Source organism: Tachysurus fulvidraco, chromosome 20 (genome assembly GCF_022655615.1).
Source record: "Tachysurus fulvidraco isolate hzauxx_2018 chromosome 20, HZAU_PFXX_2.0, whole genome shotgun sequence".
Classification (NCBI taxonomy): Eukaryota; Metazoa; Chordata; class Actinopteri; order Siluriformes; family Bagridae; genus Tachysurus; species Tachysurus fulvidraco.
This window is the reverse complement of record NC_062537.1, coordinates 2,704,558-2,732,481: the sequence shown is the minus strand read 5'-3', so window position 1 is coordinate 2,732,481 and position 27,924 is coordinate 2,704,558. Positions and strand designations below refer to the sequence as shown.

Sequence of the window (27,924 nt, the reverse complement as noted above, 5' to 3'; positions counted from 1 at the left end):
TTTGATCACTTTACAGATTATTCTGTAAAGAATCAGAATTCTTTATTAATCCCAAAGGGGAAATTGGGTCAATTCTGTTATAAATTTACAACTCTTGCCTTTTTTTTTTGTCACATACATAGCCATACACAGTAATGCTTCATCTTCACTGTTCTGTTGTGCTTTTTTAAGACAATAAGCTCGCTGGTGTCAAGTTACTCTTCCCATCCTGAAGGGGATTATTTTCATAAAATCGCAAATCTCGAGTGTTCATTTTCACTTATACCTCAACATTTTCCCAATCAGAGCCGATCCTGTCCTCCCTGGGGCCCTAAGCAAAATTTTGCTAAGGGGCTCTCGTACCTGACCCGTGAGCCATGTAAACTAGCTAATTTAGCTAGTCAGATAGAGACTAGAGACAGAATCACACCAACTTTACTGTTATTTGCTCTTGCTGACATCAAACTTGAAGAGAACACAAGTTTACCCGATTGCTGTTCTCGCATTTCACGCTCATTTTTTTTTATTTTTTCTCTTTTCATGGCCAGATGGATAGCTTTGCTTCATATTGTCATCTACACAGTAAACATTGACATGCACTGTAAAATGAGGTGGGGGAGGCGGGGCCTTGCGTAATTTGCGGGGCCCTACGAAACTCGCGTAGTGAGCGTGTAGGGCCGATCGGCTCTGTTCCCAATCATCATATCACAATGTCATACTCTTTATCCAATTAAAGTTTTATACAAATAACAGACCTGTAACATGTTTTCTGTTATCATTAATGTTGTTTTTCCAGCATTAGCCCCCTTTTCCAAACTCGCCTGTCCTGTTGTGGGAAAATTTACAGACAACGTAGACTCCTTTCACGAATGCTAAACATGTCTACAAACATAGAAATATTTTCGTTACTCTATAGATGGTAAAACGTTACAGCGAAAAATCTGAGCCGCTGTTAATGAAAATGATTCTTTTGCCCTATCAGAACATAGATATTACGGATGCCTTATAAAATATACAGACTTTGTGGTCTTTGTGCATTTCAATATTTATTTATATCAGTGCAAATACACCAGAAAGTAAAAAAAAGAAAAAAAAAGAAAGAAAGGAAAACATGGTCGTCACAAGAATATCATACGCGAGTGTGTTTTTTTTTAATGTTTTTTGCTACAAATGCATTTCTGAATGCACAGAATGATGTCGATCCAACTTAGACAAATGTTCAAAAAGTAACAAACGAATTCACACAAAGAAAGATGAAAATACAAACCAATATACGTTTGTCTCGTTAAATCTGATGCTTTAAATAACCACCTATTTGTGATAAAAAAAAATTAGTAATAAAAAAAAATAATAAACAATTACAAAATATTTATTTAAGACTTGACATTTCTCATTCCAGGTACTGATACGCAGGTGCGTCCCATGCATGTGCATGCAACAGGCAGCAGTGTAGAGATCCGACATGACACGACAGCTTGCAGAACAAAGAGCGGGGGATTATCGTTAGCTCACAACATAGAGACATGCAAAAAAAAAAAAATCTCATTTTCTGTATTTTTATGTACATTATTAGACAGATATTCTATTTACAATCGGAGACGATAAAAACTAGGGCTTTTTCAACGATACAAAATAGTAATATTTCATCATGAAAGGACTATTTACACAAATATTATCAAATCCAAAATGTATCTACATACAGAAGGAATAAAATAGCTTGTGTGAAAATTTGTTAAAATTCATATTTAACTGGAGGATGAATCAAACTTTTTTTTTTTTTCCACAGTACTCTCAGCTTCACATGCTATCCGTCACTCAAACATGTACTCATATCTTTTTGGGAATATGATTGAATTATTGACACTGCAAGTCTGTGAACTGCTACATGTGTGTGTATATAAAGTACAAAACAATGAAAGATACAAAAACCATAAAAAGATATTCGGACAGCTAAAAAAAAAAAAAAAAAAAGGAGAGTGAGTTTTCTTTATTCATGCCAAACACCTGACGACAGCTATAGATTCGTTCCTGATGTAAGAATTAAAGCATTGTAAATCATTTCGAGTGTGTGTGTGTGTGTGTGTATGTGACCGATATCGTCACGGTCGTTCCTACTGGGATAGAGTTTGTGGCACAATATGAGACATAGCAGATCACTCTCCTTCAACTTCAATTATTCATAAACGTCAATAGTTTTTTTGTCCTTTATTGTGAAGACGTGATGCTCGGATGACACACGTGCATGTAATATAAGATTGTGCTTTGAAAAATACGGAGTTATTTAAATGAAATGATAACCTTTTTTGGTATCATATGTACGTATATGATGCTCTTTCTATAAAGGTTTTATAATGTGAAAAGTAAAAAGATTTGGACTGAAACGGGACCTGTACAAACTTAAAAAAAAAAAAAATAAATGACGTAGGCAATGAAAAAAAATGCGACATGTCAAATTGCGTAAACATAACACACTCAGTCTATAATGTGTAATGTGGCTGTTATTACAACATTCATTAAAGTGAAACAAAAAGTGGTCTGCGTTACGTAGTTTGCGCTTTGTTACAAAACAAAACCCACACTGTTTTCGCAAAAATGCGTTATTCTTGTTCTTTGGCAGTTCAATTCTATGGTTTTTCTAACAGCTCACTAAGGTGTTCGCCTCTGTTGCCTTGTCTCTGTATCTGAACTGGAGAAATCGTACTTATTCTGCCGTCATGGTACCGATCATTGCCGCATGGCTCTACTTTCACTGTTACCCCACAGTGCGTCCTTTGCGCATGATCCTCTACCTCCTTTCTAAGCTGACTGTTTCTCTGTTGAAGCATATAGTACAGTATTGGATTAGACCTCATTAGAGGTGGAGAATCAGGGCTGGATTCACATTTATCCTCCCCAGGCTGTGTCCACCTTGGTGAGCTTTCCGTTTCTTTCTTCACAGATTTGGGACTGGGTCTAGGAGAGGTACCCTTATCCCAAGAAGATCCCTGGATGCTGTTTCCTGGTGAGGAGGAAAGCGAGATAAAATGACCAGGCCCTGAGTTAAGAGTCTGAGGAAACCATGGAAAGTTCACAAGTTCATGATTATAACTGGACTGACTGAAGTTCCCGTTGCCTTTGCAGTTTGCCTGAGGGAGAAAAGAACTAGCTATCCCCTGGGGTTGAGATATCTCCTTCAGACAGTTGTCTGACAAAAGGAGCTGCTTCAAAACATTGAAGCTTTGGCTGTCTCTCATGGGAGCTTTGCTCACAGGACTCTTGGTGAACAAGTCCTCTTCTTTTGGGCTTGGCAGCCGTCTGCTATTGTGGGCCTCGGGTGTATCAGACACCAGACGCTCACTCACAGTTTCCAGAGGTCTCTGGCAAGGTTCTTTACTGAGGTGTTCAGCCAACTCCAAACAAAGTTTCCTCTTTTTAGGGAGAGGCATCTGATAATCCTGTTGCTCCTCTTTCACTGTGCTAATCATCTGCTCTGTGCATGGACTTGAATGATAGGTAGTTGTCTTCTGTTTCAAGAGCTGGCTGAGAAGTCCACATTTAGCTTCTTCTTTAACATTGCTGTGTGCTTCAATGATGGGGCTGTAACTTTCACGACCCATTCTCCAATGGCGTCCGGCATCGTCAGAGATGCCTGAAAGAAGACTTTCGTCTCTTGGCTCTGTTTTGACCGTGACGTACAATGAAGGTCCGTTTGAGCTGTCACATAGAGAATAACCCCTTGGAGGCTTTTCATGGACTCCCGTAGCCACCTCTGTGCTTCTCCTCCCAGTGGATTTCTCCTTTTGGGAAGCAGTGCCAAGCAGAAGCTGCAGTACAGTCCGTCTCTCCAGGAGATTTTCAATTTGTGTCGATGCTGGAGGTAAATGCTCTGGTCCAGAAAAGGGTGAGAAAGTGGCAGAGGGTGATTCGAATAAAGGTGTATTGTTCCTTTTTATTGGAACAGCTACCCTATCCAAAAGAGGTTGAGATCTATCTAGCTCAGGCTCTGAGCTTTTTTGTCTTTTGTTCTGTGGCCCACAGGATTGCAGAGGGGGTGAGGGGGATACATTCTGCAAACCACATTGAGCCAGATTTTGTAATAATTTACTGGCTGTGAAAGCAGGTTCCACTATCTTTTCGCTGGTGTGATGTTTAGACTTACATAGGTTTAGAGGGCTGGACTGAACAAGGGGTGAAGAATAATAGTAAGGAGAAGGAGTCTTGCTTGCATCTCCACTGACAGAAGATGAAGACAAACCTCCACCCATCAGCTGATCAAAAGGGTTCTGTGTTCTGCTCTCCTCCAGTGTTCCAAAACGTTTAAGTGGACTTCCAGTCATGTTTCGAAGGGTGACATCATCCTGCAAATCAGGATAAGGTGCAATTTTGTTTACCATCTCATTATTTCTGCGATCCAACAGTAACTGCATGAGAGTAACCTTATGATGAGATGTCATGTCTGGGCTTATTTCCAACTCCCTGGCTTCAGGGACCATTGGCCCAAGAGTCTCTGACTTCCACTTGCTTATAAGAGTCTCTGTGAACTTGTCTAAAGACGAGGCTGAGGAGGCCGGCTCAGACTTTTGGCTGGAAAATCGGCTCCTCATGGAGAGGTCAATAGGGAAGCAGCTGGAGTAGCAGCTCTCTGCATCACTACTGTCTTTGGTCAAGCTGTTTTCTGGGTTGGAGCACTCACTGTCAGACTGATGAGAGGAGGCTTGGCTCAGAGGAGAGGTGAAGTCATCTTCCAGGTGGCCATTCTTAGTAAGATGCTTCTGGGAGTTGTGGTTGTTGAGGAGGAGCAGAAGCAAGCTGCTGCAGTTTTGTGGGGGCCGGCTGCTGTGCCTGTCAAACGGACGCTTCTCTTTAGGGGAGTGAGGAGAGGGCCGAGGGGAGCTAGTGGGTGCACTTTGACCTAGACTCAAAGAAGGGCTTCTCTGACTACAATTTAATGTCGGTGATGGGAGTGTTCCATTTGGGGTATTAAAAGGATTTAAAATGTCTGGACCAAACACAGACTCTCCCATGCTGGGTGGTCTATTGTCTTTAGTTTGCTGTGTAGCCATGGCTGCCAGTCTCTCGCTGGCTGATCGGCTACATAGTTGTGCTTTTAAGGCCTGTTCCTGGGAATATTGCTGCAGATGGGCTTCGCTAGAAAGCAGCAATGCTAACTGACTGCAAGCCACACTGGGTTTAGGAGAAGGAGCCGGACTGGACCTGCTCTTTACTAGACTCGCCACAGCCTTCAATCTCTCTGCACAGGATACTCTGTCAGGCACTGAGCTCTGTGACGAACGAGGAGACTCTGAGCGTCGGTCTTGGCTATTGCGACGACTGTAAGGCACAGTGTTGTGGCTCTGTTGCTTGTTTTTCCTTATCAGGCCTTTGAGGCGGCTAGAGGCTGTACAGTAGCCCTGTAAGGTGTCCTTGTCAGTGTGTGATCTGTCACTACTCTCTCCATCTAGCTGTTTGTGGCTCTGAGTGATGCTCTGAGACATGGCTACTGTCTGCAGTCGTGAGCTGAATGACTGAAGCAGAGAGGCCAGCAGTGTGCTCTCTCCCTGTGCTGAATTATCCAGATTAATTTTATGGTAATCTTTGCCCTGTCCATTCACCTGCACTTCAGCAGGGTCTTTTTTCTGGTTGTTTATCTCACTCCAGGTTCCCGAACGCAACAGTCTAGCCTTTTTAAGGTTCTGGGAGGCCGCTCCTGGAGGGCTTCCTTTTTCTGGCGGGCTGGAGCCGTGATTAGGTAGCTGAATGCCTCTGGTCCCTTGGTTTCCTGCCTCGCCATTGTTGCTGCCAGCCTCCGGTCTCCTTGTTGCCGTGGCACCAGGCCCAGATGCAACCGGATGCATTAGTAAACCTTCCAGATAAGTTAAAACAGCAGAATCCTGGTGTGTCTCAGGGCCAGGTTCCTCCCCATGAGTCATGTTCAACAGCAGGCACCCCTTGTGTGGTTGTTGATGACTACTGAAAATGTCTTATTGATTGCTGTGCCATATATGAAGAGCCCTAATTCTTAAAGAGAAACCCGATACTTCGTCTTTTAGGTTTTACAGACAGAACCATTGGATGTCAGAAATTCCATCACACAACAATCCAACTAGAATTCCTTTGTGTTTCCTTTGTCACAAGCCAACTTTTTGAGCAAAGACACACAGCTGGGGAGGAGTCAGCAAATCCTCTTCACTATGACATGAAATTGTTCCATGCCACTGAATACTTTGGATGACTGTCACAAGGTCCCAGGGGTTCTGTGTTGTCGTTCTGCTCTTGTGGTCTCAGACTGGGCCACACGGGAACCTGCAGCAGAGGGAGCAAACAGAGTAGAGTATGAGGGGAAAGTTCTACATGACAGCTCACGACTCAGTCTGTTACATCACATTTTCAGGCCAAGCCCTTACAGTGTCCCAACAAGGTCTTCATTTTACTTCTGGAATTGAAAAAAGCTTTCCCACAGGCATTCTATTTCATAAATGATATTCATAAGTGTATATTTGATTAAAAAAGTACATAATTTTAGCAAATCATCAAAACATGCAAATATGCTTACTGTAACAATCTGTCAAAAAAAGATCAACAGAGTATTCCCCATGGGTAGGATACAGAACATCGACTCCAGTAAAACAGCAGGGCAGTATAGATTATATGAATTATGTCAGTAATTCCAAGCATGCCTGCTCTATGCGTTGTCACGTCCTGCTATGACACTTCCAGCAAACCTCTCGAGAAATGCGTCTCTGCTTGCTCTCATGCGTGAAGGACTTTTGAGCGCTGCGCTGCTCATCAGTCGGAGAATTTCTGCGGATTATCCCTACACACACACTTGAGGCACGGCTCACATGATTCTCTCCTGCATGGTGACAGATGCAGGCAATAAGCAAAGAGCTGACCTTACCATGGGATCTGATCGAGAGGAGTGGATCTGGACCAGTCCGAAAAGGGTCACGTTGACTTGTAGTTATTTAAATGCTGACATGGGTTCCTGGTAATCATCTAAAACTCACGGTGAGCATAATGGTCACTGAATCTTCTGTGTTTTAAAGACACAACATACTTTAAAAGTTTTTTGATATTCAACATAATGGTGATTGAGGAAGAGGTCTGTCTGAGTGATCCAACTCGATGGCTGTGATAACTACTTTTGCTCACTTATCCTGGCAGTACATGCAGCAACGGAGAGATACGAATCCCAGCAGTATGCAGCGTAATCTTGCCTGCAACTATCTTCCTATCTTGAACGGAGTCCCTGAGTCTCAAGCAGATTCAACAAAGGTCGGCCCCCTCTGCCATACCTCCCTTTAAGCAGTCACTTCTCTCTAAAGTCAGTGTCACACCAAATTGGTGTACACAGCACATACACAAGCTAGTAAATGCCAAGAGGTTTTGCTACCTTTTTCCTCACATGCACTTTGTCAACTCAATTAGATAGCTCTACCTAAAAGAGACCTGACATCTTCATGTGAGGTGTCACACTAGGATAGGATAAGTGTTAAAAACAAGAACAAGTAGCAGGCGAGATTAAAACACAAAGTGCATTTTTTTCCTGACGCATCCGGAGTGCGTGTTTAACGCTAATGTGTGCAGTCTGCCATTACCAGAGTCTGTAGGTGTGAAGCTTGTTCAAATTGAAGCTGCCTGTCATCAGTCTCCAACACTAGGCGAAAGCTGGCAGGTGTAAAAGAACAGGAGTGGGAGGAGATACAGAGAGACCTGGTGCACCTGTCAGGATGTGGCTCCACAGAGCTATAGCATCAGACCTCACGCTCTGTCAAATAGCGTGACACTGCCAGTGTGCTGTGTGCTCGGAGACCCTGGATGTGAACTCTGTCAGCTCTAGCTCCACAAACAGCCCTCACTTCCCTACTGTCAAAGCCACAGCCACAAAGGTTAATTAATACAGAATACTCCTTTCCCTATTAGCCATTCAGTTGTCTTGCCTTCAAATCTTCCTGCCTCTGGCATCAGTGTAATGTTTCTCACAAGCTCATGAAAAGAGTCCTGATCATGATCTGTGGCAGCTTCGGCGAAGTAAAGAGAGGTGAAGAGAAAGAAAATGCAGTGCTCTCATTTCCCTTTTTTTTGCAAAACTGGGTTTAGCCTGGTCAGTCACGGCTAACCTTGGCCGACTCTTGCTATAGGACCACACATTTAAATCTCATGCAAAGTACATTGGATTTGAAAGGTTAGTCAACAAGTTCAAGGCTAAAAAACAACAAGCAGAGCAAAGAGGAAACCTGGTCAATGAATTATTTCACACAAGGCCATCGGTGTTAGTTACGGTGCTATCTTAAGCCACTGACCCAAATTTGACGGCAACAAAAGACAGTGGGCCATCTGACATCTTTGCTTATCTTAATAGGCAGGATTAAGACACTTTCCTTGCCATCTTGGTTATCAAAAAAACACTTTAATGTTGTAGGCCAATAAACACACTTGGTTTATTTCTGTTTTCAGGTTAGCAGGGTATTTATATTTAAAAGAAAAAAGGTTGGAAAGAAATAGACCTGGACACAAACCAAGTGGAGCAAAACAGATTAAAGAAAGAAAATAAATGAAGCTAAGCCCTTTCTAGAGTAGGATTAAAACCAGATTAAATCACAGACAACATATGTTTTACCAGGAATGACAGGGAATGCTTTAGGGTTGTACAAAAACTGAAATTATGCCAAATAGAAAAGTATATAGATATTCCTGAATGCCTTAAAACATGCAAAGCCCCATTATAGCAGTATGAAATTCAGTAGAATCTTCTGTGTGGCAAAGGACAAGGAAATGTGTGTAATGCTTGAAATACATGCTAAACTTGACCTCTCACACTGGACCATGACTTCATGTCCACACCCCACCTTGCTGGACATAAAGGGCAACTGTGTCTCTTTCTCTTTTACCTGATCTCGCTGTGTCTGTCTCTGTCTCCTTACCAGCCTCCAAGTAATTATCCTTTATCTTCGACAATGTCAACCAATAACACCCAGCAGCATTTTAAGCGATTTCAAGTAGCCAGTGGCAAGAGAAAAGCAGTGGCAGGCGTGAATGCTTTATCATTGCAGGGTGCCTTTCTTACTTTGTGAGACACCAAGAACAGGAAGGTCACAACATTATCAGTGGCGGGGAGGCAATTTCCAGCCCTGAGTTGGGGAGAAAATGGGCTGTGCTGCCAAGGCTGGACCTGATGCAAATGTCAAAGGTTGGATATCTAAAAGCCAATCTTCATCGTTCGACATGCGGGATACAAAATTAATTGTAATATTCTTTCTACACATCAAAAAGGGATAATAAATTACTTATGTTTTCAGAAACTGTAATTCATTTACATTATTTAAAATGTGTCCTTAATAGAAAAAGATCAGAAGAAAAAAAAAAAGCCACTTGATTTGTGGTGGAAGTCAAGGTCATTTTGAGACTCTCACGTTGATGCAACAGCTGGTGCCCATGCAAAGCGCTCAGTGTTAATAAAAAGTGACAACGTGGCCCTGGCTGTGTATATCACTAATATCGGACATGGCGCTGGCAGAGGAGTGTGCTGCATTAAATGGTAAGTCAAGGTTAAAAGAAATCTAAAGGAGGCACCCAAGGCTAAACACTTTTCGATGATGTTATCTGAGGCTGGGGTTGCGCCAGCTAGTCTATAGGGCTCCTTCACTTAGGCGTTTGTAAATTTAATACAGCTCCGTGAGATTAAATAAAACAAGAGACTAGTGAGCTGACCAAACACAATTGTAGAAATATGGGAAAGTTTTATACGAGAACCAACATCACCTTGGGAAGCCCATGACTAATAAACACATATTTTATCAGGCTTTGTATTAAATCCCAATGATAAAAGAATTTGAGAGACAATCTAAAAATCGACTAATATACAATGTTGACAAGTATGGAAAGGTGAGAACTCTTCCTCCTGTTTGTGATTGGATTACTCTGAGGAAGACATGGCTTGGCAGAGCCCAAACACCCACTGATCTGCAGAATTAAAAAAAATCCATGAAGTGAAGTCAAACCTGTTCCAGTACCTCCTACCTGGGTGGAGTTGTACCAAAAGTAGAACCCTGGGTATGTCAGCCTGTGTGTTGTTTACGTTGCGCAGTGTAATCTGGGTTAGTGGTTTTCTGTTTCAACAGCGAGGACTCAATCTCAGAGGGTCAGTTATACAAAAGTTGGCTTTCAACATCATTGAAAATCAACTTGGGAATAAAAACCTGTAGAATTGGGGAGGAAAGTTCACTAACTACAATAACTACAATCCATTCTTTTGTACTCATAGGAACTTATAAATGGTTATTAATGGTTATAAATCCAGACTGAGTTGACCTATTTTCATGCACGCACACTCTATATAACTTCACACAGACCCCAGACCCATTTTCCTCGTCACACAATACACCATTGTAAAAAGATCAGTAAACAAGTCAGCAAATGTGAAATCCAGTGTGTTTTATAAACTATTATAAAGCGCTGTAACAAAATGATGTAATAAAATAAGAGCTAGCCAAACATGAAGATGCGAGTCATCTCTCGTTATACCGACTGTTTTCCAACTTTTCAGCCAAGTATAAAAATCTTATATCTTCTATTTGAATTTCAGAAATTGCCACTGTATTAAAAACTTGCACCAGTTAGGTGGATTAAATCTCCACTCAGGATGGTCACTGGTGCTCAAACTGGATGATTAAAGGTGAATTCTGTCCAAAAAAGCCATTGTAGCAATGCAATAAATCTATGTCCGTCTCCATTAAATATTCATTTCACAAGGTGCTCTTAAGGGACAGATATGTACAAGATGATGAATCTCTTACAGTTTTATCCAGAAAGACTGAGAAAAGTCAAGGCTGATTGCTGGAGTTGCATATGCCTGTCTGCACTACTCGATGACATAAAATGAATGTTGCTGATACGAGTCAATGTTTGATTTATAGCGTAATGGATGTGTTGTAGACGAACGGGGAACGTTTCTGGAATGCAATGAGGCTGAGCCACGGTTTGAATGACAGAACAAGTATCCATTAGTAGCAGACAGAGAGAAAGGCAGGCATCTGTTCCTGACATCCATGCAGCGTTATATATAAGCGTGAGCTATGCCTCTAATCAGTTAAGTGCACTTAACCTATTAAAAAACAAAATGATTGGGTGTAACCTCCTTGAGGCAGCCCCAGGTAGCTTGGAGCCAGCTGGCAAGTGTGGCATTGAGAAGCAGCCAATGAAATGCCAGATCACCAAAATGTGATTAGCTGTTCCTCCCGCACGTCTCCTCTGTTCTAATCACTAGAGTTTACACTCCTTCAGACTTCATGTGAAACTGCAGTGTCTCTTTCACTCACACACACACTCCAAGTCTAATCACAGGAGCTTTGACTCCTCCAGAGTCCATTACTTCATCTCACACACACACACACACACACACACACACACACACACACACACACACACACACACACACACACACACACACACACACACACACACACACACACACACACACACACACACACACACACACACACACTTCTGCCGAAATAGAGCCTGCCAAATCCAGGTTCATCCATCACCTCCATCTCTCTAACACCTCCGTTATCTAAACTGATCCTGAAGCCGGGCTTGGTTCCCAAAAACCACGCCTAAACTCACCGCTGTGACACGCTGCATACTTTCTGTACCACCTGACCAGGGAGATTCTTCACAGACAACATTTAGTAAGACCACATCAACAGCACACTAACAGTGAACCGTGTACTGCTGAGAAATTCCTTTGAAAATTGTAAGTTTCTTTCATCTTCAGTAAGCGCTTTATACTGGTCAGGGTCACGGATCTGGAGCTCTCACAGGAAGGGACAGCAGTTCATCCCGGGGTGCCGCACACACACACACACACACACACAAAATATAGACTATTAACATGTAATACTGTAGTATTTATATTAATTTCAAATATATGTATATATTTACATCACATGACTAAAAGTAGGAGAACAAATCTTGGATTTTTTTTTTTGCCTTTGAATATATCCATATTATTATTAAAAAAAAACAAACTACTATCCCAACAATGAAATTCACTCTGACAGCACTCATATCTTGTGATCTAATTGAACAAGACGTAGTAGCACTACCTTTTCCCAAGCTGTGAATGCAGATACAGGTAAAGTGTGCAGATCAATTTTCCCTACTGACAAGGAGGCTTTGGCTGAATGCTAATGATTTCCTACTCTGTCACTCTGCAACACACACAAACACTCATATCTCCATTTATCCTCCCCCTTCTTATTTCTACGCATTTATTCATTTCAACTGGTGCCAGTGGTAAACGAGGGCATGTTGTTTTGTGCTGCTACTAATCAAGGCCATGTGTACCAGGGCACAGGATTAGAGGTCTCAGACAGCGCAAATCTACACCCGTTATACCACAAGGTTACAGTTTAATCTGTGGTAACCTCACACACAGCCTCGCTTCTCTTACTGCTCGCTGTAGTAAACACGACATGTCCGCACTCATGTTCTCAATCCCTCTCAGCAACCGGCACTGTGTGTCAGCTGTGATAGATATTACTGGGCAAACTTTGACTCTCTGAGTGTCTCGCAGCTGCATGGAGCTGTCTTCGCTGCTGGGAGACATTAAAATGACGTTCATTAAGCATGCAGCACACACACCTCGGGCGAGAAATTGGAGAGGCGAGCTGGAGCCTGACAGTAACGTCTGTCACACATAGTACTACCGAACATCTGTGATTCTTACTTCTTCCCACCCACTAGCTAGATCTGCTCTATCGTCCTACAATATGCCAATATGTTCCTAAGAGCACCAAGGCGTGCCACCTCCTTTATGTGGCACTGTCGGGAACTTATAACTTTAAAGTGGTCACTTAATGACAGGACTACAAACCAAGACTGACCTGCATATATATTCCATCAACAAGCAATATGTCTATTGCAATATATAGCATTAATTCATATAATGTAAGGGGACATGCTGTGATTGAGTTACTGGACTTTTCTTTGATTACTGATCAAATAACAACATGTACTTCTTATGCAGTAAGATTAATGTTGTAGAAAAAAAAAACTTGTCACTTAAGTTTCTAGCATCTGCAAACATCTCACGGTTGGCATCTCCAGCCTTCTGCTTTTCCTCATTTTAAGAAGACGAAGCCTGCAACCGTCGCATCAAGGCTTGTATCGATAATGCTAAAAAACAAATCTCAGTTATCTTCCTCACTCAGGAATACAGAAGGTGGAGATAAACGAGAGTCAACAGTACCTTTTGCATCAGCAGGAATATTTCATTATGTACATAACGAGTGCCATTAATCGCTCCTAACAACAGGACACAACCTCACCTTGGTAGTCTGGCATGCAGCTGATGGGAGGAGGAGTTACCAAAGGGAAAAGGTGTGTGTGGGGGGGGGGGGGGGGGGGGCGAGAAAGCGAGAGAGAGATAACAGGAACTCAACATCACAACACACAGGAAACTGCCATCTTCTGTTCTCCCTCTTCATGAAGATTTGTGAAGACAGCCAGCGGCTGCGAAGGCAGAATAAACACCCACGACAAATGAAAGACTATGGGACAGAGCAAGAGAGAGAGAGAGAAAGTGTGAGAGGAGAGAAAGGAGAGAGGGAGAGAGAGAGAGAGAGAGAGAGAGAGAGTCTGCAATGACAGCAGCGCCCTTGACACACTGACATCAGCCCGTTGTCATGTGACACTGTCATCTGCCACCTGGCAAGAACCTCCACCTTCTCACGACCTCATCCTCCGGTGACCCCCTTCCACCCTGCCCTAGAGGCCCCCCCTCCTCTGAGCTGGCGGTGAAGGTCGTGCAGGTCTCTGTGCCCTCATCTGTAATCCTCTGCTATTCGTCAGCAGCCGTGCTGCGAGGGGAGAATGCCCAATTAGGCAGCTGTCACACAAACTGGAGGCTGCACAAAACTGTCCCTCAGTCAGACGCCTGTGCAGCTGTGGATGCCAATTATGGACAGGACTCTGCCCTTACTACCCTGGATCCTGCCTGCTTCTCTTCGTCTTACCACCAAGCCAAATGTAAGAAAAATAATAATTGTTTTTCTTTGGTACAAGACTATACAATATATAGGGTTTCTTCTCCAGGAAGGGGGAGTATATTCACGCTGCGAAGTATATCTGCCCCACTTGTTCTCTGTTCTGTGATGAATAATTTAGGCAAAAATCATTAGACACTTCAAGAAAAATACAGGAACAGGTTTGGTGTTTATGCTAAAACATTTAACCCTTTGTGAACCATTCACTGTCTTCTTCCTAAATACGGGCATTCAAAAAAAATCCACATCCTACAAGAAGCCCATCAAGAGGATGTAGTTACACAAGCTCACTCCTAACTCTAATACGTCTTGGTAAAGGTTAGTTCGAGACAGTACATGCCAGTGAAATCTTAAGAAGCATCACTACCTCATCAGTGCATCCAAGGATGCGGCGTATATCATTTGCTGATAAATTTGTTGCAACCAAGACGATCCATCATCTCCAAACACATCTGTTTTGAGTAATGGGAAAGCTAATCTACAAAAATGAAAGGAAACAAATTGGAGGGCAGCCTGCAGATGATTTACAGTCCTGCAGTCTTGGACTCGTGGGGACATTTATCGATCTTTAAGTGCCCACTTATCCGTTTAATCAAGTAGCTGTAAAAAACAAAACAAAAACAAACAAACAAAAAAAACAGCAAGATTTGAACAGTGAGATGGTTCACAGCACTGCTGACAGGCTGATACAGTAGTTTCATGGATTGTCAAGACCATTGTACCAAAAAGGTCTAATATCGAGCTTCCAGCCCTTAAAAGCTGGCTTGAAGGGATTATAGACTTTGTATAAAACAGTTACAAATTGGTAAAACGTTCAGTTTCTCTCGGAACTGAGACTTTGTTAGATTGGAGGACGTTCTGTTACTCATCAACCGCTTAGGGACAGTGTGTCTTGCATGTGCTTCCAAACAGTTCAATCTAAACTATTCTATTGCTGCTTTCTGATGAGCTGATGTAGGCTTTTCTCTGCAAACTTCTGTCATAATCAGACTAATGGGTAAAAAAGCTAAACAGCACTATGCTGTCGCTGTAGGTGCTGACAATGACCTTGATAAAAAAAACTCTGTCGAGTTGCAAGGAGCTGTGTGAAGGATAAATGCAAGTAGGGTTTAAGAAGAAACAACGAGGGATTGTTTAGACAATCGTGAAGTTGAGCTGGCGAGGGGGCTCACTGTGGCGAGAAAATTCGAATGGTTGTCTCTTTAAATAACTTTAAGACCTCTCCATGTTCTCTTGTCAAACACCCCCCCACACACACCACACACACATACATGCGCACACACACTCTGGCACTACAAAGCCGCCTAGGTTCCTTTCAGATTTGCCAGACAGAGAGTGGGAGGCAGTCTTTTATCACAGAAACAAAGGTTACTGTGCCACACAAAACAGCAGATCTGGACCTGGAGCCCTACACAACAGAGGGGGTTAAATCCCCTTTTCCTGTCTGCACGGGGGGGGGGGGGGGGGGGGATGATGGATTTTACAGTGCCCCTCTTATACTCCCCTCCCCCATTTCCTGTTGTTCCTGAATGTCACGGGCAACTGTGTGTGTGTTTGTGTGTGTGTGTGTGACCTTGAGCGGCATCGCTGGCACGACACAAGCTGCCTTGCCTGCAGGTGTCCTTGAACTGGATCTGCAAGACAAAAACCTTTCATGCCGTCTGATAGACATCTCAAATCTCCTTCAGCATCTCGCTCTACCAATCTGCACGGCTGCTCTCAAGCTCCCCCGCACCCACCCAGTGGGAACGGTGTTATCTGAACGCTGGATCTCTAACCTTACGAGTGAACTCTGAGATACCGGCAGAATTTCAAAAGGCATGACTAGTTTATTTTTAACCTCTAACACAAATTCCCACTAATTCGGTGTGGGTGGGTGGGAAGGGGCCCGAGAGGCTTTTAATCTGTGTGATTCCGGATGGCGCCGGTGCCACTGTGGGTGTGGATTCTGATTTGTCTCAAGACGCCAGTGAAACTAATTCAATGATGAAAATTCAACATTTTCTACAGAATGAAAGAAAACACAATACGCAGACTGTCTTAACAGTCAGAAAGCAAGGTCCATGAAGAAACTCTCTTGTTCAACGCAGAACCGCTTGCTTATCTTAGAATAATAATGAGCGTACCATTGTAGCCAGGACACAACATTGAAATATGGTAGGCCTGAAAATAAGCTTTAACATGATTTGCTGAACAAGCTACTGCTGAGAACGAGTAAGCCTGGAACAAGAAGGAGAGGAACGATAAAGGTATTTCACGAACTAAGCCTCGGATCAGTGGTATGGCGATCTGCTGGGATGCCTCATGTTTCCAAGGAGTTGATCATTTGCCAGAAAAAAAACCTCTTCTGCAAATGTGTTCTGCAGAAGAGGGATGAGAATGTTATCACTATGCAAATGCAATGCCCTTGGAAGCACCAGTATGCCAAGCCAAGGTTCAGAGTATTAAACAAATATTTGAAATGTCCTCCATGTCTTCCTGCTGAAGCATGAAAGGAGAAAGGAGGCCTCTCATCATAAGTGTGAACAGGATGCATGTTTTTTTGTAGGAGATCTTGCAGGGTTGGTGTCCATTCACCCGGCTATGTCGAGTGACCTTTCCTGACTGTAATGCTGTCGCCTGGGTTCTGCGGTCCTGCTGGAAACCATCTGCTCCGTTCTTCCGATGACGGTTTTGGAGAGGCCGGGCTCGAACACATCTTTGAATGACACCGAGTGTTAGTTAATAGAAAAGATCTTTGTCCTGAAAGGAGTCAGGCTTCTGGTTCTTTTACGGTTTGGGACAAGAGATCACTTTTTGCAATGGAAGCAAACAAGATGCTAATCCTCAGTATATAACCTCACACCAACCTGTTGTGTGTTATGTGTCGTTTCATTCCAGGGCCTTGCACACCTGTGTAAATATAGCACACTTTCAACACATGCCGAGTCGGGTTCCATTTGTGTTTGTAGGCACTTCTGCACTACGACCTGCAAGTTGCACTTTGGCATAATTCAAGCATTAATGCACACATACACACAAAGGGTCAAAGTCCCTTCACTTACTCTATACTGCTTGGTCAATGTGGTGAAATATGAAATATATGCAATATTTTCACTGATCAAACAGTGCACATATGAAATATATGCAATATTTTCACTGATCAAACAGTGCACAACATTGTAAGAGTCACGGTGCCAAGGATAAGGCTGTGAACAGTCCAAAGTCCAACTGTTAATACACTATACCTGAAATGACCCACTCTTGAGTTTGCTAACCTTATATAGAGCAACAATGTGTTCTGAAAAACAGTTTAAAACAACATGGATTTGAAATGGGAAACCGTCCAACACTAGCATCAGCCAAGTCTTACATATCGTGATGAAGTGCAAACTTAGAAGGTTATTTTTGGTTTGCTTTTGTTCGGATAAACTTGGACTAGGAGTTGGAATGAAAAAAGGAAGCCAAGAGAAGCATTATATCTTTTATCAACGAGTATTTCTGCAGGGCTTTGGTGTGCTCGCGTATAATGGACTCGGAAAAAAAAGGAAAGACCTCCACGCACGACTCGGGGCATATAATCTACGGTTCATTTGCAGCTTCCTCCAGAATACGACAAGTCGTTTACAAGATGTAGCCTTTGCCGCTGACCCACTTCCGTGTAGCTGTGTCTGGAGACGAGGCCCTGCTCCCCATCTGACTGACGACAGCTCTGCCACCCTCTGCCTCCGTGAACTGTAAGAAAAATAGGTCGCCATGACCCACTTTTCCCTGTGTGTGTTTTTCTATGACAGCATGTGAAGAGCGCCGCAGAGTCTTGATCAGGCACATCGAGGAGAGAAGGAGAGAGAGAGAGAGAGAAAAGGAGAGAGTTGGTCGAATCAGAAACAGAGAGAGAGAGAAGAGACATGAAAAATTGGACAGCGAGACGGCAAAGACTACCTTCATTAACCCTAGTGCACTGAGAACAAGCGCAAAAAAATATGAAGCTCTTATCATGCTTCATAATTAATTAAAACAGGATTCACAGCTCAACTCAGGCAGCCCAATCACTTCATCCCTTTCTCTGTATCCTGTACATCCTTTCAGTTTGTGAATAGCTCCATCAGCCAAGTGAAGATCCTGGGTGTAGGAATGCCCGTCCTAAGGGACAGACAGGTTCACTCATTAACTTCTGGTGTACACAGACACTGCCTTCCAAATCCCCAGAGCTTTACGGCGGATCGACGGCTGCCTCTCAATCAGTGCGTGTTGCTTTTGCGGAGAGGGAGTGAGAGACACAGAGAGAGATGTTTTGTTATAATGCTGGTGAGAGCTTTCTCTCCCCCTGTAACGATCCTCTGTGTGATCCTTGTAATGTGAGAACATGTTTCCAGGCAACATACACTGACAAACGGTTAGATATCGATCCTGGTCATAGCATCGGCACAACAAGCAATGTTTCTTCCTCCGACATATATAATGCATGATGTACATATGCAATTATGTACGTGTGAAAATATTTATTACATATATAAATGCTGTGCAATGTCAGATTCCAAAGCATAAACGTTTACGTGTGAAACAGACCGAGAGGTGTGCAAGAGAACAGAATCATGGACCTTCGTCTGACTACTGACTTAAGGTTTCATAAAAGCATAAAAAGCACTGAGGAGAAATACACTGTAGGGCCAAAAGTTTGTGGACACCTGTGTCTGGGAAGGGAACACATACGGGTGTGATGGTGTGAGTGTGTCTACAGATGTTTGACCGTATAGTTTACATCTAGTTAACGAACAATAATTAAACAAAAAGTGCCCAGGTAAACCGCAATCACTTGTAATCGACATCTTTGTCTCCAACATCTATCACTTCTCTGAAAGGCATTCATAAGCTGTTAAATCACTGCTCATTGACCTTATTAAACCCATTTAAATGTATTTGGGTCAGGCCCTGTCTAGCTGCGAGCTTGAAGGTCAGCCCTGAATGGAAGGGCAGGTGGCTTAAAGGGAGGCTCGGCTAAAGCGGAGTTGTCTGGCCTTGGTGACTCAGCCATGTAAACACGGTTACACAAGAAGCACATTAGCACATTTAAGCGGGTGGTTTCTTCTCTGCATTGCATCTTCAGCTCCTACGGAATCATTTACTAAATCAAGCATTATATTTTAATGAATATGCCCGATACATCAATCGGCCCATATCTTATCTAAAAAAAACCCCAAAAAAACAAAAACAAAACTCAGTTGGGTCCCAGTATATCTAAAATGCTTTTGTTATGGTTGCTATGGGAAACAAGAAAACGTGATATTACAGAATGTGCCTCTAGTCTAGTTACATCTCCCAAGATAAATTAATTTATTCTGTTTATGCTTATGAAGGAAAAGAAAAAATAAGGAAAGAAATTTCCCTCTGTAGTTTCTGTATTTGATACTGTTGTGGAATTAAACAAAGCGATTCTTGCAATCACAACCAGGCCGCTCCTGATAAGAATATAAAAGATTCAGTGGCTTAACACAGGTGACAGTGCTCATAACCTTATGACCAGGCTGATTAAAGAGAGAGAGAGAGAGAGAGAGAGAGAGAGAGAGAGAGAGAGAGAGAGAGAGAGAGAGAGAGAGAGAGAGAGAGAGAGAGAGAAAGAGAGAGTGGGAGAGAAAGAGAGGGAGAGAGAGAGCTCTTTATCACAAGACAACAAATCTTCCACAAGTGCGTTACACAAAGTCCAGCACGGCCGCTTTGTGAGGAGGAAGGTCATATGATTGAACCTTGTTTTAGATTGTTATTTAAAAGCCTCTTTGGTCAAGGTCAGGTTAGTCTTAATGCCCACTCTCTACCCATGGCTTAGCCTTGAGAAGCATGAAGTGGCTCACTAGGAGGAGAAGGGCGCATTTATCTTCCCACGGTGCCCAAGGACGTCTCCCGACCCGCTGTAGGAGCTCTAACTCATTCCACTCGCCCGACTAATTGGGATGCAGGGAAAGTAGTCACGGGGCAAGGATGAGTGCTACGCTGTGTGGATCTGTGAGCCAAAATCATGGCTGGCTGAAACAGCTTGGGAGAAAAGCAAAGCCAAAATAAGCAGTGTGGTGTTGCGCTTGTGTGTTCATAACCAACAGCAGCAGACATGCCACACGTCACAGTGTGAGCAAATTCCTCTTCAGCATACACAAAAAGGACTATGCCATGAGACTTCATCAACGCCGCACCACTGACTGCGACCAAGGAAAAGATATCCACTCTCTGCCATCTATCTGTGCTGGCGAGGTGTCTCTTGTTGCCCAGCAACAGCGCAGTTCACTTTAACCCCTGAGCGGGGGCTTTTGTGCTTCGACAGCAGGAGCTTGGTGTCAGTCAGCTTTAGGAAGTGAGACAACTTCATCCCTCACAGCTTTTTCATGAGCCTGGAAAGACTTACGGAGGCTGCGTTTTCAAGAACGCCAAGTTTCAGAACTCTGCAGTGAATGTGACAAGACTAGCAAGTTAACTGGGACAGTGACAAAAGCAGAGGCCCAACTGTGGAACCAGTGAGTGTCTTTTAAGTGCTAATATGAGAAGAGGAGGAAGAGACATGCCACTATTGCTCATCTAATCATAGGCTTTTATATACAATTAGAATTTTGCATTTGATCCCTGTGTGCAAGTGCAAGTAGAGATTCTGTAAACAACTGATATCAAATCCATATGGAAGGCAAACAATCGCTGATAATTGGTGTCTGAATGACATGATGCCACGGATAACTACAATTAAAGCTGGAAAGGTTGTCTCTTTTCTCTCTTGATCCAAACACTATCATTATTACGGTTCCCCTCACCCCAATGACAGAAATAAATCTCAACATATTGATATATGGAGGATCAGCCCTGTACTTTGTCTTTTTTCATTCATAAATGCTCAGAATCCCCCTTTAGTTAATTGCTGTTTGAAAAGAAAGCTTTTAAAGAATGGATCTTACGTCATGTCCCAAGAGGCCCAAGCCTGATCGTGTGTACAGTCACACACATGCGCACACGCGCGCACACACACACACCTGCCTATAAGTCAGGTCATTACGTAAATCTCTTCCCGCCACAGCTTACTGCACCAGACGCTGTGTCCTTGCCTCGGCTTTGAAGGTTCCCAAAAGGACGGCCGTGTTAAGAAGTTATGAAGGACAGTGCTGGTAATAGGCTGGCTCTGCAACAGCCTTGGACTTTGAATTCTCCAGCAGACAGGTTCATGCATCAATCCTTCAGCTTTACCCCGACAAAGCACTCACCTTCGTGACTTGACTCAACAGGAATGAGTGGCATTTCACTTAGCCAGCCCTCTATTTCTCTTTCTCCCCTTCTTTCGCTCTCTCTTACTCAGTGTCTTGTTTAAAAAAAAAAAAAGCTATGCATGGCACTCCTGAAACAGACAGTGTTTTAATCAAACACTTTCACTGACACCTCACAAACCTGGTCCTGATGCCCCTATATATAGAAGTCGTAGATCTACTCTGGCAGTAATTGTATTGAATTCAATTACATGCTACAAAAGTAACAGGGTTTCTCATAATCAGCGCCTTTCCATTTTAGAGGAATAAATTATTCCAGTGTGACCTTTTACGCATAAAGGAAGGTACCTTATAGAAAAGATGTGAGCTGCTCATTATAGGTGGTAACCGTGCTTATGTTTCTAATGTAGAAACATGGGATCTAACTGAGCTGCAAGGTGATTGGGTTCATTTTCAAAACACGAAGCGCTGGTTTAAATAAAACGTTTGAAGGCCGAGCTGCTCGTGGGAACGCTCGGTGGATGCCACTGCCTGGCACAGATATTTCACAGCTGCCATTTTTAAATGGGTGACGATGGTAAGGGTGGCGTGCTTAATTTATCTGACCTGCATCTTTGCTTGGGACTGGAGTACAAATTCAGCAAGCTATAAATTATTAATAGTAAAGCAATCATGCACCGATCAATCCGTTGCTATAAATTCCAAGATGATGATCAGGTTTAATGTTGCTCTATTTCCTTTGTGCAGGAAGATTTTCTTGTCTCCCCCCCATCAAGCTATCTGCTATACGACATCCACAGTTTTAATGCTGTATTGCTCTCTCTCTTTCTCAGGACAAAGATCTCCGTGTGGGCACAAAGTAGATCGGCTTGTATTTATTTACACACCATTTGTCTTCCCGTGTTTAACGGAGACTCAGCAGAAGAGGCATCACTGGCATAATTTGGAGGTGAGAATTGCCAGGCATTGTCTTCCTCTTTCATCTCTCTCTCTCTCTCTCTCTCTCTCTCTCTCTCTCTCTCTCTCTCTCTCTCTCTCTCTCTCAATATGGCACTATTCCCAAGCATAAAATAAGAGAAGTTGGGATCATTTACATTTTCAGAACAACCGTCAACACCACAAGTGAGACATTCTCACACATTGACAAACCCAACAGCGACGCTCACACTTCATGCGATCAACCCGAGACCACAGCTTCTCAGTAGCGCACCATTAAAACCTATTAACGGCCACATTTCTGTAAAAGTGTGAAAAACAAAAGGTACATTCAGGGTGTGCATACAGTGGTGTGTTCACCTTGAAAACAATTATTCAAAATCAGCATACACATTTGCATTGTTTTGTAGTAAACATGATGCACGAGACGGTCGGGGGCCGAGACGCAAATACGCATCACCTTCAGGAGAGAAAAGAGAAGAGTGCAGCCTCGTTCTGTTGTCATGTTTTAAAAAGTGGGGTCATTACTGACAGAATACACATTCAACTCTGACTCTGATTCGTCCCTGAAAGGTCAAAACAAAAACACTTTCACTCCCCAAACAGCCTCCTGTTAGCAGCTTTTTAGTAGTGACATTCACGCATTAAACATGTTTTAAAATACAGAAACTAGAACGAGGTCACGACCCCTAGTTTCTGGAACGCCTGCGATGCTAAATCCGACGGATCAACATGACTTACGAGATCTGGAGCTCAATATAACCCCCAATTCAAGCTACACTAAATAAGCCACTAACTTAATCCCATGCCCGAGATAAACATCTATCAAAACCGCATTCCATTTTAGGACAAATCCTCTCGCTCACTGTTGCTTTTCTTTCTTCTCCTTCACCTGAACTAACAGCAGCAGCAGCAGCAGCACCAACGCCTCTTGGTAACCTTTTGACTCTGACCTTTACAGCCTCTCCTTATTGACCGAAGCCGCAGGAAACCTCATGACAACAATAAACACGGTTCAAAATCCATAGAGGCTGTTCGACATCACCAAACACCATGATTTAAAAAAGGAAAACACAGCAGCACTTGTGCTCAACATCTTGATAACTCTTCTATGCTATGTTTTCTACCAAATCTCCCATTCATCTTACAGAATATAAACACACCAGTATTGCTTTGGATAATTTCCAAGAAGCCACTGAATTCATCAGGGATTTAAAATGATCTTTTTGTGGGGTGCTTGCATTCAAATAATACAAATAATCATCGCCTTATAAAAGTTTATTGCTGTTTTGACACAATTTTCCTTAACTGTGTCTCATCTGGTTAAAATTTTAGTGTTTATTACTGTTAATTTGTCGTTCCTGAAGAGTTTTGTAGAAATATTTCCATCACCGTGTACAGAATAATATATAGTTCACTGCTATATCGATATACTTAAAAAAAACTATATATATATACCACAAGATCTCTCTCAAGAGCTGAAAGAAAGTTAGCAAGCAGTAAAGTCGTTATTATGCTTTAGCCACATTAGCTACATTAACGGCTTTTTCTCAGCAACGTAAACTTTTGCTAAAGGTCCCAGCATTTATTTACAACATTAATAAAAATAATAATATTCATAATATTCATAATAATAATAATAATAATAATAATAATAATAATACCACACATACACGCACACATTTTCAGATAAAAACACTGTCGTACCAAACAGTTTAAACAGAGCGCGTGCCACCTGAGTCCTGAGGTAAATGTTAGTTAGCACAGTTAGCTAGCCGGCTATCTGGCCCCCGAATGAAGCTTTCTCAGTTACCATGACAATTGACCACTGCCTGTGTCTAGGTTTCAGTCAAATAACACGTCTTATATCGTATTAAGGATTAGTTCTGTTTTCAGACCTCGCCTGAATTCAAGCTGCTATGGCGCTTCGGGGTCGTTTTACGCAGAAAAAAACCCCAAAAACAAAACGCCCCAAATTCACTTGGCATAATAAGAATAATAACAACACCTGGTATCGACTCTCACACAACAGCTGCTCGGCTCGGTGCCTTGTTACCTGCGTGTGAAAAACGCTGACGCCAAAAAAAAGAAGGGGTCAGAAGTCGTCTGGTCCAGCGGTGTGTCAGCAGACTCCAAAAAAAAAAAAAAAGACAACAACCCCAGTCCTTACTCTGTTTAAGTCTGCGCTGAAGTGCTCATGCTCGGAATCCCCGCCTGGCTCTGTGTTCAACTCCGCAATGTGCCCTCTAGTGATGAGTGAATCACTTAGCAAACGATTCCTTTTTTTGACAGACTCGTGTGATTCGAACGCTCAGTGACGTCACTACGTTGTGCCATTTGACTTGTTTGAGTGGTGTTAAAGCTAAATAACTGTAGTGTGGTGTGATTATTTATTTATACTACTTTTTTAAATTCCTTTTATTCCACAGCAACTCACCGACAGTTAGTGTTTTGTTAATAAAAACACATCATACGTTTTTATCCATTTTATCGTTACATGAAATGTTACGGAATATCCAAGGGATAATGTTATTACGCATATTATAAACAGTTGTTTGTATTAGGAAAACCAAAAAAATGGTACTGGATGAGGCATCCAGAAATTGTACCAGCTCAGATCGTCTTCTCTGCAATGAAGATTTTGGACCTCCGCTGAGACGAGGCCGACTCTGTGAGGATCCTGAGTCATCTAGAGATCCACCAGCTCCAGTCGGACTCTGCGATACTAAAGAGGAGATGTGACCTTCATGTGATCTTTTGCATCAATACAACATTTATCAGACTTTATGTTTGTAATCACTCATATGAGGATGAAGTTCCCCCTTGAGTGTGGTTACTCTCAAGTTTCCTTCCTTTACCACCTAAGGCAGTTTTTCCACCCCACAGTCACCTGAGTCTAAATACAGGATAAATACATACACATTGTCAACTAAATATATATAATATTAATCTTGAATTTTGTATTCCTTCATATATTTATATTATTCTTTATAATAACCTTTTGTTCTATCTTTATGTTCTATCTTTATGCTTTAAGCTGCTAAGCGCTATACAAATAAACTTGAATTGAATTGAATACTGGAGACTTCTTCCCTACAATGTTCAATAAATGTCTTCTAACACAAAAGCATCGTTAAATCAACCTTTTTTTTCTTTTTTAACAAATCATTTGTTAGGTTTTTTCTTTTCAAAGGAACAAATCATTTTTGAAATCCATATCCATATCATAGTGTCACTCACTGTAGAAGAACTAATACATCACAATGAAGACATTAATCATTTTAATTACATCTATTGTTGTTAGGAAATTAATCAACAAAATCATCAACAAACAACAAAAACAACAACATGGTATAACAGAAGGCCACATTTTGCTCAAGTCTGTGAGTAAGTGGTTGGTATTATACCAAGTGATGGTTTTATTTCTTTCCAGATAAAATAGGTTGCTATGAATCCGTAGGAAACGGTATTGAAATGATGTTCTTGTGCTTCACTATAAAGCAGAAAGGCACCAGAACTGCATTATTTCTCAAGACACTCACTTCCTGTTCTGCCTGATTTGAGACACTTCTTATTCCTTGAGTGTGGTGAATCAACCGATTCAAACTGGTAATAGTTCAAATGAGTCGATTCATTGATTCATGTTAAATAGACCGCTGTCGGCTCCGCCCACTTCTGGGGCGCCCACACAGCGGCCTTAAAGGTGCAGGAGTGCGTTGCAGTGACTAGGGATGGGCCACATATGATAATAATAATAATAATAATAATAATAATAATAATAATAATAATAATAATAATAATAACAATAATAATAATAATAATAATAATAATAATAATAATAATAATAATAACATCTTTATTTACAGCAATAACCTATATTCACTTAGAAATATCTCTCTCTCACACACTCATGTTTTGTGTGTGCGTATGTATGTGTCTGTTTGGTGTGTGTGTGTTCGGTGTGTGTGTGTGTGTTTGGTGTGTGTGTGTGTGTGTTCGGTGAGTGTGTGTGTTTGGTGTGTGTTTGGTGTGTGTGTGTGTTTGATGTGTGTGTGTGTTTGATGTGTGTGTGTTTGGTGTGTGTGTGTGTGTGTGTGTGTGTGTGTGTGTGTGTGTGTGTGTGTGTGTGTGTGTGTGTGTGTTTGATGTGTGTGTATGTGGTTGGGAGTGCATGTTTTCCCGGTTTTGTCACACTGTCATGCAGAATGGCCCTGAAGATGTAAATGACTGTGTGAACGGTGCTCTGAGATTTACTGGACCGGCTATGAATGATGAAAATAAATATCATTAGCGGCCAAATGTCTTCACAAGGATCCTAACAACAAACAAACAAACAAACAAAATCGCTTAATCACAAGACGACCACCGTAGTTTTATCCATTAAAAAACATTTCAACTAATGTATAACAAATCTTTTCTTTATATATCATTTTAATGCCCAGGAAACATCTGTATTATCGTCTTATTCGTACCATCAAATACATTAATATGCAATTTACAAAATCGTTAATGAAAAGAATTCACAAATGTTTTTGCTGCACAAAACTTGTGAAAGTACAGAACCGATGATCACGTGATCATAACGGGGTCACGGGGAGGCACCGATCCAGCAATCTTGCCAAAGTTGACTGAGGAACCCTAGCGACCTTTCAGCTTTAAACTCTGACCTCAGACGCCACATGAATGGAGATACAATATCCTCCCTTTCATTCCTCCCCCAGCCCTATCGACCTCTGGCCCGAAGATTTTCAGAGAAACATGGTTCATGGAACTTCGACCTTTGACCCCCGAACAGAAGATCATGTGTGCTTTCTTTCAGTCCAGGCATGTTCATGTACGTTAAGCACGGCAGCTGAATGTTTTTTTTTCTAAGAACCATAACGAGGCGATTCTGCATTTAAACAAATACCGTCTCGTGCTGTTTAAGCTGGGGGTCAGAGTTTCCACCCCATTTAAACCGCTTTACAAGTTTTATCCATTATACAAACCTCAACAAACTTGTCCTGTCTGACAAAAGCCAGAGGTTCTTTTATGTTTTTTAATCGAAGTGCTCAGAGATGATATCATGCAAATGTCATGCAAACACACTTTCAACTGATGCCTTTTTCAAGGTCTCTAAGATTTAAGATAAGTTCATGTGTCATTTGAATGTTAATAGGATCACTGGTATAAAGTGGGGGAATTTGATTTGGTTAAAAACATCATGCTGACAACACAATCAACACTATCACTTGGGGGAGTGTGTATAAAAAGAGCTGTTCACCTGATGGGCATGTAAATGCCATCACATTAACTGCACATGCGACTCGTACACATTATTTCATTTGGACTCCGATTATACTGGAGCAGACAACTAAAATAACAAAACATATGTCATTGTCCATTTGTTTATGGACCAGGCCGTTTATGTTTATAACTGTTAGAACACACGCGTTAATAAAACTAGCTTGTTTTATGGATGTTTCACAACATTAATCTTTAACGGACAGATAAAAAATTTAAGTGTTATACCTACAGCATGCTGTTATGCTGTTAAGAAAACAGCTTCTAGATTAAAAACCTATACCTTACTGTACTTATAGCTGATCACTCTTAAAGGGTACATGCAAGTCTGGGACATCGTTAAATTATTATAAAATAATTATTTTTTATATATTTCACAGTGGGGGGCACGGTGGCTTAGTGGTTAGCACGTTTGCCTCACACCTCCAGGGTTGGGGGTTCGATTCCCGCCTCTGCCTTGTGTGTGTGGAGTTTGCATGTTCTCC

The 27,924-nt window shown here is 42.1% G+C and overlaps 1 protein-coding gene across 5 annotated transcripts in view; it reads right to left on the bottom strand.

Moving 5' to 3' along the window:
* The window catches only part of nrip1b (nuclear receptor interacting protein 1b), a 30,370-nt gene extending 5,649 nt beyond the window's left edge, over positions 1-24,721 (bottom strand). The window contains exons 1-2 of one of the 5 annotated variants that reach the window (XM_047805006.1): positions 24,165-24,581; positions 1,007-6,261 (exon numbers count right to left, since the gene is read on the bottom strand). In XM_047805006.1, the coding sequence (XP_047660962.1) occupies positions 2,604-5,888 (3,285 nt within the window). In that variant the 5' untranslated portion in view covers positions 5,889-6,261; positions 24,165-24,581 and the 3' untranslated portion in view covers positions 1,007-2,603. Of the gene's footprint in view, positions 1-1,006; positions 6,262-13,983; positions 17,802-24,164 lie in introns of those variants that run through there. The other 4 variants (XM_047805007.1, XM_047805005.1, XR_007138843.1 and 1 more) reach the window with 4 other exon arrangements.
* Positions 24,722-27,924: the final 3,203 nt, after the last annotated feature.